General features: G+C 36.5%; 3 protein-coding genes across 9 annotated transcripts; 1 reads left to right on the forward strand and 2 right to left on the reverse strand.

The window, feature by feature from the left end:
- Window positions 1-152: 152 nt before the first annotated feature.
- LOC110414207 (ecotropic viral integration site protein) lies at window positions 153-1324 on the reverse strand. Its single transcript, XM_021425285.1, has 3 exons — window positions 1105-1324; window positions 563-670; window positions 153-434 (listed from the first exon to the last, which is right to left on the reverse strand). Exons 1-3 carry the CDS (start codon window positions 1213-1215, stop codon window positions 201-203), a joined length of 453 nt encoding a protein of 150 aa, XP_021280960.1. The 5' UTR covers window positions 1216-1324; the 3' UTR covers window positions 153-200.
- A 719-nt stretch (window positions 1325-2043) lies between these two features.
- On the reverse strand, window positions 2044-6209 carry LOC110414484 (proline-rich family protein). 2 transcript variants are annotated; one of them, XM_021425700.2, is made up of 7 exons: window positions 5821-6209; window positions 5575-5627; window positions 5431-5476; window positions 5244-5321; window positions 4717-4836; window positions 3775-3854; window positions 2044-2518 (listed from the first exon to the last, which is right to left on the reverse strand). In XM_021425700.2, the coding sequence occupies exons 1-7, from the start codon at window positions 6166-6168 to the stop codon at window positions 2410-2412; spliced, it is 834 nt and encodes a 277-aa protein (XP_021281375.1). In that variant the 5' UTR covers window positions 6169-6209; the 3' UTR covers window positions 2044-2409. The 2 variants fall into 2 exon arrangements, with proteins under 2 accessions (XP_021281375.1, XP_021281376.1); XM_021425701.2 differs by having other exon boundaries at window positions 4717-4833; window positions 5821-6207.
- Window positions 6210-6437: 228 nt separating this feature from the next.
- On the forward strand, window positions 6438-10729 carry LOC110414483 (protein N-terminal asparagine amidohydrolase family protein). Of its 6 annotated transcripts, XM_021425695.2 has the most exons (11): window positions 6438-6670; window positions 7043-7231; window positions 8043-8107; window positions 8194-8293; window positions 8400-8438; window positions 8541-8732; window positions 9058-9236; window positions 9433-9552; window positions 10019-10187; window positions 10285-10334; window positions 10460-10729. In XM_021425695.2, exons 1-9 carry the CDS (start codon window positions 6596-6598, stop codon window positions 10161-10163), a joined length of 1104 nt encoding a protein of 367 aa, XP_021281370.1. In that variant the 5' UTR covers window positions 6438-6595; the 3' UTR covers window positions 10164-10187; window positions 10285-10334; window positions 10460-10729. The 6 variants fall into 6 exon arrangements, with proteins under 6 accessions (XP_021281370.1, XP_021281371.1, XP_021281372.1 ...); XM_021425696.2 differs by having other exon boundaries at window positions 10048-10334; XM_021425697.2 differs by lacking the exon at window positions 10019-10187.
- The last annotated feature ends 197 nt before the right edge of the window (window positions 10730-10926 follow it).

Consider the following 10926-nt stretch of genomic DNA (forward strand, 5'->3'; position numbering starts at 1 on the left):
ATCTTATGTCTGCGGCTGTGGCTATGGCTAAATAAAGAAAAAGAAAATTTTTTCTAAGAAACTGTTAATTTAGAAAGACAACGCAAATAATACAACTAGGGTGGTGAGAAATCTTTATTTATTTATTTTTTTGTTTTCGTTTTCAAGTCCACATATATATATATATATATATATATATATATATATATATATATGATATATCAATTGGAGAGATTCTCGTCGGCTTGAGGCTTATCTTGAAGCTTATCGTGTGGCATTGATGCTGTGAAGTTGCGTCGCTCGTCAGCATTGGCAGTAATAACTGGCATCCATACATCAGCGGTGCCACTCAGAAGCGACTGCACGTGGGGGTCTGCAGCCATGGCTGAGGATATCATCTCATCCACACCATCCAACTTAGCCGATAATTTGTCCAACTCTTTGGCTATTTCCAGCTGATAGAAAGATTAAAAGGACAAACAGTGATCAAACAGCATGCTGTTTGTTTGCAGAAACCAAAGTGTGGAAGATGATAGAGGGTTGGGTAGTCTGTTTGTGTTTCAGCATTTGAGATACACCATACCTCATCAAGGCCGTGTGCAGACTTGGAAGGAACTTTTGTGACCTCCAATCCAAGGGCTTCAATTTTGGAACGCAATTCAACTTCTTCCCGATTAGTCAATGTTTCTACCTACATACAAACATACATATTCACCGTAATGCATGCGTAATTTCCCGTTAATGCAATAGAATGAAAGTATATATATGGCCGCTCCACCTCCACACACACAGCCCAAAACTATATATGCAATAGCTACGGTAATGGCATGCGAAAAGAATCAATTAACGTTCTTGGAGGATCCAAATCATTGCACGTCAGCGATATGATGTATTCTAGCATAAGAATCCGGTTGCCATTGGGTTCTTAATGGAAACAAGAATTCCCTACAACTCAGTAAAGGAAATCATATGCAATGCAAGCACATAACAGTATAATTAAATTGCATCAAATGGACAAAGGAACCCCCTTTTTAATATGATACCCAGATGGTGAATCAAGCGAATTTCGATTCGTGAAGAGGAATTAACAAAAAAAAAAGAAAGTAAAAAAATTTAAAAGGATACCTGATGGAGTAGATTGGAAAGGAGGTGGAACAACTGTGCGGCTGCTCTTTTCCCTTCTTCCGCGGCCATTTCTGGTCTGCTTTCTTGCTTTCCCAACCCCGAATCTCCCATCTCTTCACTCTCTCCGAGCCTGACTGAATCCCTCACCCCTCTTCACGATCACTTACACGTGGCCGATCAAGGCGTGCACGGGGTTTTTACTTCTTATAAGACTAATATTTTAACTTTTTTTTAAAAAAATTTTGAATCTATGTGCTGTATTTATTTCACCTTAAAATCAAACTATAAATTTCTCCATAAATGAGCAAAGACAAAATGGTACCTAAAATTGGGGAGCATATTATTTTTATTCAACAACCTATGTATAATGTTTTTTGTTTGGACCATTACTAGTTTTAAAATAATTTGTTTGAGGATATTAGGAATTCAATCAAACAAAAGTTGGATTAAGGCTTACTGCCTAATTTTTTTTTATATTGTTGTTGCAGATGATCATGATTTTTTTTTTAAAAAAAAAAACTTCATTAGAATATAATTATTTAATTATGATATTTAATAGGTGGAAAAATTGTTATGAAATTTTATCTATTGAATTCCACTTTGGATGGTGTAATTAGCTTATTAGTCCTATCATAATCATATTACGCTGGGACTTAGAGGCTGGGGCTTTCTGTGGAATTCACTATTCAAAAGCCAAGCTACTCAAACAAAAGTGGCACTACCCATTTGACAGACCACTTATTAGCTCTTACCACTCTAAACATAAGGGCTTCTCTAGTGAACCAAATCCATGCACCTCGGGGATGGTTATGAAATGGGAAAACCCAACAACATCCTCAGCCTTCTAGATGACACAGCAGTACAACATGTCTAACACACCAACCATACGGCCTTCACGAATCCATGTCAGATTCAACTAAGTTTAATCAGCAGATAACGTAGACAATTACAAGATTCACATATAAAGAAAATAAGGGATTCGGTTCACTCCATCTTCATCTGATGATTTGCCACAAGGAATTGGGAATTCGCATAGTGACCATCCATGAGATATGAATACAACAGTTTCAAAACTCTAATCAAAGCTGCACATAATGAAATATCTGTAGCATATCTGAATCTCTACATTTATTTATAAACAGACAAAACAGTTTGTTCATTGCAGCATTAAATTTGGCTCCACCACCCCGCAACAATTTTGGATCTCTAGTTACTACTAGGCTGCAGAAGAACAACTACATACTTATGGCATGAAGCCCATGACGCTGCCCCAATGTGATTGGTTTCTGATGCTGATATTCTGGATCAGTTTCCTGCAGCAGCATCACTTCGGAACTGTTCTACAAGGGGAGGGAGGAGAAGAGCCAGCCTAGTTTTGTACCTCGCAATTCGTTTTAAACGTTCTTCTCTTAACCTGTGACAAAAGGACAGTCATAGCCATATCATTCTCTGCACTCTATACACCCATTTGAGTTCAACACTAAGCATTTAGAGAAAACTACGAAGATACCATTTGAGGAAAAATGAAAAACAAACTGGAAGCCATAGGAGTATATTTGTCAACAAAACAGGTCATTTCAACAGTTATTTAGATTCTACCCATTATCCGAATATGCTCTTCACACTAGTATGTAATTAGAATAGCCAGGTTTGGTCTCTCCATTACTTGGTTGCCAACATAACCTCTGCCTTTAGCTTGGAAGGGTGAAATAGCACAAATTGTGATTCCAATGCCATTTTATTTAAGGTCATGTAAATAATTTCATATGGAATCTTTAAAGAAGGTGAAAGGTCAATCCACACTGAATAAAAGTACACAATGCTTTCATAACTTCACACTGCTCTTTTTAGTTTTTTATTTTTTATTTTTGGGCAGTCAACCCATGAATATTTTGATGCACATCTATGCACCCAATGCGCAAAAATATATATTAACCTGCACTCACCGTCTGCCCCCTTTAAAAAACACAAAGAACAAGTCTTTCCCTACCCATCAGGGGAATAACTTGCAAATTGATGTAACAGCTACTTGTATGTTCATTGATATGATGTTTTAGCATAATCCAGGATTTACATCAAAAGATCGGGTATTTTGTTGTATTACCCCAAAGTGAATGTCAGAAGGACATGCAATACACAATAGAGGAAGTAGTTAAGGTTTTAAAGTTAATTTCTATTATATTGTCAATAACGCTCCTAACAGACACCCATACAGAACTTTCATTTCTCAAATACTATGTAGGGCTTATATCAAGTCATAAAGGAAAATGTTTTTTAGCTTCTTGATCAAATTCTGATGGTCTAGGATGGACTCCTTGATTCTGGGGTCACCTTAGCAAAACACAAAGACATACACCTTACTGAAAAAGGAAGACAAGGAAACAATTATGGTCTATATTTTGAGGCACCTTTGTTCCTGCTTCAAGTTGAGCTAATATAAAAGAAAATAGTAAAAAGCACACACCCGTGGCCCTTATAAATACCTCCATTCAAAAGACAAAGAATTACAGATTAATGTTTTGACTTTTCAGGCACCAATATGTAAGCTTCAAGTTGGCTAACATAAAAGACAACCATAAAGCAGTCCAACCTGCCCTTATCACCGATGTAAAATGATTATCACAGCTAAATTTCATTGAAAAACACAAAATTGCAAAGAAAGGAACTTACCTTGATCTGACCTTTTTAGCCCGGTCAATATGCCTTTTCAACAGATCTTGTGCTGATAAATTCTCAACAGATTGCTCATCCTAAAAGCAGGTAAAAGGAAGTTCAGCTCATTCTAAGAAAGAAAAACACAAACCAAGTTGCTTTTTCTGGTTTTAAGAACTATTGCAGCACTGCTAACGAACATGCAGCTATCCTCATTTATTAGAAATAAGCAAAAGATTCGGGAGTTAATGGAAGATTAGCTGATAACAGCAACACTAAGTGCTTATCACATGCAACCCAACCAAATTAACTCAGATATAAACTAAAAAGATAGTCAAAACTAAAATTAGAAGAACACAGTGTGGACAAACATCAAAATTATAAAAACTCAGACTCAAGTAAGAAAAATACCAAAAAATGAAATCAAATGAAGTAAAATAAAATAAAAGGGAGGCGACTGCAATTTATATACCATGTACTAGTAGCACCTTATTTATTTTAAGAAGAACCTAAATTAAAGACAAAACTGTGATGTTGACTAATTCATTTTAATGAAACATTTGAACAAACCCTTACAAGACTGTCACATAAATAAGATAATGCAAGCAGGTTCCAGCAAGCTATATAAATTTCTATTCTTCCAAATTTATAACCTATTAGCAGTTTTGCATAAAGAAGGCTGCCCTCAAAATTTACAGACATTCCTATATTTGCCAGCCCAAGGCTCTTAAACCAGTTACCATTGCACCAGTCACCAGCAGGCTCTCTCTCACACACACACACGCACACATGCATGCACACACAAACACACACTCAACATTGCAAATCTTTCTCAGGTCATTTTGATTACTTGCAATTATGATTAATTTGTGACTATGACTAGTAAGACCATTATCAGACTTGAGAAATATATGAATACAAAAGTTGGCAATGCAACAAGAACAATTGAAGGAAACTGACCTCCTTTTTATCTTCCTGTTCCTGTTCTTCTTCATCTTCTGTGTCCTTTGGCAAATTATCCGTGACTGGTATAGGCAAAGGCTGTGGAAGAGACTTGCTAACATCCCTATATTGTGGCTGCTGACAAAATTAACAGTATTAGGCATAATCATAGGAATGAAATAAACCAAGCAAATAGGTGTTTGATTAGTCTCCTTTATAAAACCCTAACATCTGACTTTGAAGCCCCTTAGCCCTACCCCAAAAAAGAGGGAAAATAAGCAAATCTTGCATACAATTGAATTGTATTTTTTTTTTTGGTACATGACAAGTGAATTGCTTTGTTTCATTGTGATATCCTTAAAACCACTATTACATGCCTAAAATTAGCTGAGTTGACATTCTGATTCAAGACAAAAATATATTTTTGTAAGAAAAAACTGTTCTGAGTAAATTAAGATGTTCATAGGTAGGAACTCAAATAATAATATAGCATGGTTACAAGGCAGGTAAATTTTAAATGAATTTGCAGCAAAAGAGATGCTAACCTGAGTTTCGTCTGGAAATCCATTTCTTAACCATGAACGGCAAAGAGCATAAACAGAAGCCCCATCTGTTATTCTGACCTACAAAGGGAATTCAAAGGCAATCAATGGAAGTTAGTGTAGGGACACAGCGAAATGAAAATGCAGTGAATGAGCCGGCGTACAAGAGAAATAAGACATGAGAGATTACCTTTCGATCCCTAACATTGACAAGAGAATCGTCTTTGGTTCTGTCCCTGGACAAAGCAGGGGACAAGAGGCTTGAATGTTGACATCGAGATATGCAACTTAAAAAAAAGAAAAAAAGAACAATGGAAAAGATTACATAGATTACCTGACATTTTTGTAGCCATTAGTTTCAGAAAGTGAAGATGGCGAAGGAGCAACCTAGAACAATTATTATACCTTTCGCTTAGAACTAATAAAAATAAAAGTTTAATTTGTAAAACGAAAAAGGACAAGATGAAAGAAATCAAAGAGCAATTCCAGTACGATTAAAAACCCTAAACGTTGAATGTAAAGAAGCAAACGGTCCTTGCAAATCCACGTTATCAAATAATGAGAAAAAGAGAATAAGAACCTTGGGATGGAGAGAGAGGGAGAGAGCCTTAAGAGGAGGATGGAAATGAGTAGGATGGGGAAGGGATAGGGATGGAGATGGTGGCCGGGGATTGGCAAAGTGATGAGGATGAGGATGAGGATGAGGATGATAGGGCAGGAGAGGTCGACATGGGTGGTTTGTTGGAAGGAATCCCCTTCCAGAGGAGGCTACTGGGTACATCACTCCTGCTGTTGTTGGACATTGCGGCTCTTGATATGACGTTGTTGGGCATGGCCCTCTCATACTCATCGTCACTGCTGCTGCTGCGTTTGTGCTGCTGCTTGAAGGCCGACTTGTGGTGGTCGGAGTCGAGCTTGTATTCGACATTCTGCCCAGCCTACCCGCCCCAATTTTTTCAATTCTTAGAACCAGATGGAAAATAAATCTATAAGTAGTCAATGAGTGTGCTCCTCCGGCCCAAGCTGGCTTGGATCGATTTCTATTAATTTCAATCTTGGTCCACTTATCATCGAAAGCAATATATTATAAGTATGCTAGAATACGGGACATATAGAAGAGTGCCCAATATATAATGCTCTATGGGCTGGGTATGGTCGGAGCCCGGAGGTAGCCCATAAATAAAACACAGCGAGCAGTGGTGGAGTGACGTCAATGGTCAATGGTCAAAACTCGATTCTCAATAATCTGGTCTAGTGTTCCTCTGATTTTGTTTCATTTTTTTTTTCAATAGAGTATAGAGAGTTTTGATTCGGGTACGAAAGGAGTGAAGGCTTTGAGTTGAATCATCATCATCATGATATTTGTGGGTGGGCTTCCCTTTTCTTCCAACTCCTCTTCTTCTTCCTCAGCGCCATCGTCTCAGTCTCAGGTATTTTCCTTCGATGTACCTTTTCATAGAATATGACGATAAAGATATCTCATTCTTATAATTCTACTAGTATTATTTTATTTTATCCTGTAAAAATATGCAAAGCATAGTATCGTAGCAAATCCAACTTTGTATTTCATGCTAATAAACCTTTTGGAATCAATATGATAATGATGTCAGTCAAAGCTCCTCATTTTTCTTTTCATTTTTTCATTTTTTTCTTTGATAAATTTAATCCATCTACACCTAATCGCACTGATTGCTACCTTATTAACACTGTGCATAATGGATGATGACAATGGATAATGGAATATATCATAATGATTTTAAGGCAAGCACAGATGATTTTTTGTCTTTTTTTTTTTTTAACAGCCAATGAATTTGTTGATGGCATTGATGGAACACCCCATTCTAGTGTCTGCCTCACATTCTTTCAAGTCTATCCAGGAGAGGAGAGTCTCGGCATCCATGGACTCTGACTTAACAATGTCATCAAATAACCCTAAATATGTCTACTTATTCCAGAGAGAATATGCTACTGTTGATCCTGCACTTGTCCATGTATGTTTTCTCTTTACTTCCTGCAATTGCATATCAAACTCGGTACCCATTTTTTGGTAACAACTGAGATATGGCCTTTTGCATTTCGTTCAAACTCGGTACCCTCACATCTTGGACAATTCAGATCATAAAATTCCTGCTGCTCCACATAAAAGTCAATTGTAATTTTGAAGCAAATCGTTCATGTTTTCTTGTTTCTAATAACATTGTAATATGACATTTAGTGGACAAATATATCCCCAGGTTCTGACCTGTCATGTTCAACCTGCAATGTTAAGCCTCAGTATTAGCCAATTACTTTTCTTGCATCAGTTGGGAGTTAAATGCCTTGGTGAGGGTAAAGGTGATCAATTTGCTTGTATATTCAGCTGGAAGGGAAAATTGGTATCTGAAGACTTGAAGAACTGATGGCAATCTCATTTATTGTATTTTATTTCAAGTGGTCTTCTGAATATCCTGTGGGCTGTTTAATATTTTTAAAGATAATGATTAGCGAGTGAGACACTATGATCTTTGGTCATTGTTTTTCATTTCGCTAACGTAGCATGGATCTCCACTCCCTTTTCCAAAATTCCACTGAACAAACCCTTTTCACTGTTATTTTGTGGACTTGATCTTGAATTCTGCTTATCTCAGATTGTAAATGTGTGATTCCTTCAAGAGCTTTGTGCCTTTTCTAGGCGTGGAATTTCTCTTGGTTTTTGGACATCTTTACAATACATGTTTTGCCTTGATTCACCACACCTCTCTTTTTCTTGATTCTATAGTTATGTTGAATGCCTTCACTTTATTTCCTTCCTTGCATGAAAAGTACGTTGGCACTGATGAAGCAACAACATGTGTGGGTCTTGTCATTCGGAACCGGGAAAATGGGATGTAAGAATTTGCAAGAAAGTTCAGAATTGCTTGATGGAAATTCTTTTTATTGGATCTGTAATTTGGATATTGTGATTTGAATTCAGGACCTCTGTTGCCCATATGGATTCTCCAAAATTTGTAGATATTGGCATCATCCAGATGTTATCACTAGTTGTTGATCACAATTCTCATGCTGATTTGGATGTATTCTTCATTATATTCCCCTTACTTTTGTTAATTCGTTGGTGATTTATCATAATTGAAACATATATCTTTTGCTTGAAGTAAATCTTTCGAATTTTAAATGCAGGTGCATTTAGTTGGTGGTTTTGAAGATGTTTCACCTAATGTCTGGCCCATGGTCTTCTCATGTGTTGTTGATTTTCTAGAGATATAGTAACCTGCTCAGAAGAAGAATGATTAAGTTGAATATTTTGACCTTTGTATGCAGCATGCTAAAGGCATCTGTGGACCAGAGGGAAATGAAAGAATGGATGGTTATTCCTTTCCTTTGTGTACAAAAATAGTTGAAACTTTGCAGAAGAGACAGGAAAATTTTCACGTTCAGACACTCTGTGTTCTTGGACATAACACCAAAACGGATTCTCAAGGAAATGCATATCCCATTTTTAGTGGGTTCCTGGTAACTTTCCAGCTTTGACATTTCCTTGATTTTGAAATGGAAAATGGAAGTGAAGAGTTTAATGAAGCATTATATCCATTTTTTAGCAGCTCATGATTCTGAAATAGCAATATTGAAACTATGATATCAGTCAATAATTCAATTAGTTGTTAAACTTTTTGAATAGAATTATCATATGTTTAAATTCCCTACAAGGTAAATGGATAATTCTTATAGTCTGATGGCAAAACACTGTGTTTCAGATTGAGTCTAGTCGCTTGTGCTGTTGAAACTTTTTAATACACTATAAACATATCAAACATTATTTTCTTTTGCATGTCTCCAGGTAGAATCATCTACTGGATCCCTCATCCCTGCCAGCTTCGATAGAAATTCGCAATGTCCAGATGAAATTGTGCGGAGACTTCGAGTCTCTGCTTCATATGAAGACCCCAGTTGGCATGGGAAATTACTGGATACTTATGACACTAAAACTGACCGATTCATTATTGCTCCTTGCAGTTGGTAGAATGTTGTTTAACAACTTACTTTTTCTTTTATTTATGACAACAGCAATTGTGCTAAGTCTGTTTGATTTTACATTTTACATCTCTGATCTTATCTATATTTATTTTCTTTGCAAAGTTAAAATAAATATTCTTTTACTATATTATGAACTTAAAATTTATTGTTGTTGCTCTTGTTTTTTCTGTTGACATAGGACCATATGCCTAGTACAAATTGCTTTGTCACTGCAAAATCTTTCTGATTCTGAAATCCTTTCTACTTGCTCTACTTCACCTTCTGCTGAGGGTCCAGACTTTGTGGATAATGAAAGAAGGTGAGCACATCTTGAAAGGAAGCGTTCATATATATGGTCCTCAATAGTTTTTACATATGATTTTGTTTTTTAGACAGCTAGTTACATATGGTTATACATTGCCCTTGCATTGGTTACTATCTGAATTTGGCTGTAGAATGTTAGCAATTAAGAGAGGTTAAGCCGAGAGCCCTTCTAGTTTAGAATTAAATGATTTGCATTTTAGATGCCAAGTAACAATGACAAGGAAACAGATTGTATGGAAAAGAAGTAGAAACTTAGGTGCATCTGCGGTCCATGACATCTTCCCCTAATGTTTTTGGTTGACACTAAATCTTTTAAACATAGACAGAAGTTCCCTGTATGATTTTGCATCTGTGTATCAGATTGATAATCAACTAGAAAATACGATAGTGCTATGACTTGCATAATTTTTTTCACATAAGGAAATGAGTTGTTTTAAGTGACATACCTGCTATCTTTTAAGGCTGTGGAACTATTTGATTAAACATCCAGACTGGAAAAAAACTTTTCCCATGAGGCAACCACGTGTCTTTGAGAGGACAGCTGATGGAGGCTGGAAACGTGCTGATTCTCAGCACCTTGTTAAGGATATTGGTTACGAATCATAGTTCATAATGCAAACAACATTGAAGGTTCCTCTTAGTTTACGTAGCCTACTAGTCTATGCAAGCTTCTTTTTCTGTTGTATAAATCACTGAGTTACGCCAGGCCCTCTTATGATTGTACCAGTGAAAGCATGAGCACATCTGTATTGACAATGTTATCAGCTTAAGTCTGAGGTAAGTGTCAGCTTTCCCTTTTTCAATTTTGGTTAATTGGTTCTCCTAACGTTTGAGCAGGAGAAAATTTTGACGGTTCTCTTGGTAGAAAAAGATACCCTGATTATTGGTTTTTGTTTTTCCAGAGACATTGCTTCAAGAGAGGTATACACGACATGTAAATAACTGGCAATATGGAACCAGGGTTAGAAACTGAGGCAATATTCCGATAATTGTATTGTCAATTGTGTCAATAAACACTGGTGTCATGCATTTGCTGCTGTAGCCATTAATCACCACTCCATTTTAAGCATCTCCGCCTCCCTAAAAAAATTGTGGAGACATCCATGCTTGATTTTGTGTACTGACATATTATCTCTCTAATATTATATAAAATTATTTCAAAGTGACTATACAAAGAGCAATGGAAGTGACCAGCACGGCACAACAACAGTGAAAACAGCAAGATTCATAGGTTTTTTTTATACTTTGGATTGTCGCGAAACTTCACTATGTGATTAATGGTCTAAACATGTATAAGAAAATCTACCATCTCGCTACGCATGACGAGGATAGCGAGCTTCTGTTGTTTCTTAATCTATATATAAGAGTG

Source organism: Theobroma umbraticum, unplaced genomic scaffold (assembly GCF_002168275.2).
Source record: "Theobroma umbraticum cultivar Fairchild unplaced genomic scaffold, ASM216827v3 scaffold_4.1, whole genome shotgun sequence".
NCBI classification, from domain to species: Eukaryota; Viridiplantae; Streptophyta; class Magnoliopsida; order Malvales; family Malvaceae; genus Theobroma; species Theobroma umbraticum.

Excerpts from the sequence above, each read along its gene's own strand:
- LOC110414207 (XM_021425285.1), bottom strand. The coding sequence starts at position 1,215 with ATGGGAGATTCGGGGTTGGGAAAGCAAGAAAGCAGACCAGAAATGGCC. Across the intron at positions 671-1,104 it reads TTTCCAATCTACTCCATCAG|GTAGAAACATTGACTAATCG; the intron begins GTATCCTTTTAA and ends GTTTGTATGTAG. Across the intron at positions 435-562 it reads CTGCACACGGCCTTGATGAG|CTGGAAATAGCCAAAGAGTT; the intron begins GTATGGTGTATC and ends TCTTTCTATCAG.
- LOC110414484 (XM_021425700.2), bottom strand. The coding sequence starts at position 6,168 with ATGTCGAATACAAGCTCGACTCCGACCACCACAAGTCGGCCTTCAAGC. Across the intron at positions 5,477-5,574 it reads AATGGCTACAAAAATGTCAG|GGACAGAACCAAAGACGATT; the intron begins GTAATCTATGTA and ends TGCTTTGTCCAG. Across the intron at positions 3,855-4,716 it reads AACAGGAAGATAAAAAGGAG|GATGAGCAATCTGTTGAGAA; the intron begins GTCAGTTTCCTT and ends ACCTGCTTTTAG.
- LOC110414483 (XM_021425695.2), top strand. The coding sequence starts at position 6,596 with ATGATATTTGTGGGTGGGCTTCCCTTTTCTTCCAACTCCTCTTCTTCT. Across the intron at positions 8,294-8,399 it reads ATTCTCATGCTGATTTGGAT|GTGCATTTAGTTGGTGGTTT; the intron begins GTATTCTTCATT and ends TTTTAAATGCAG. Across the intron at positions 8,733-9,057 it reads CCATTTTTAGTGGGTTCCTG|GTAGAATCATCTACTGGATC; the intron begins GTAACTTTCCAG and ends GCATGTCTCCAG.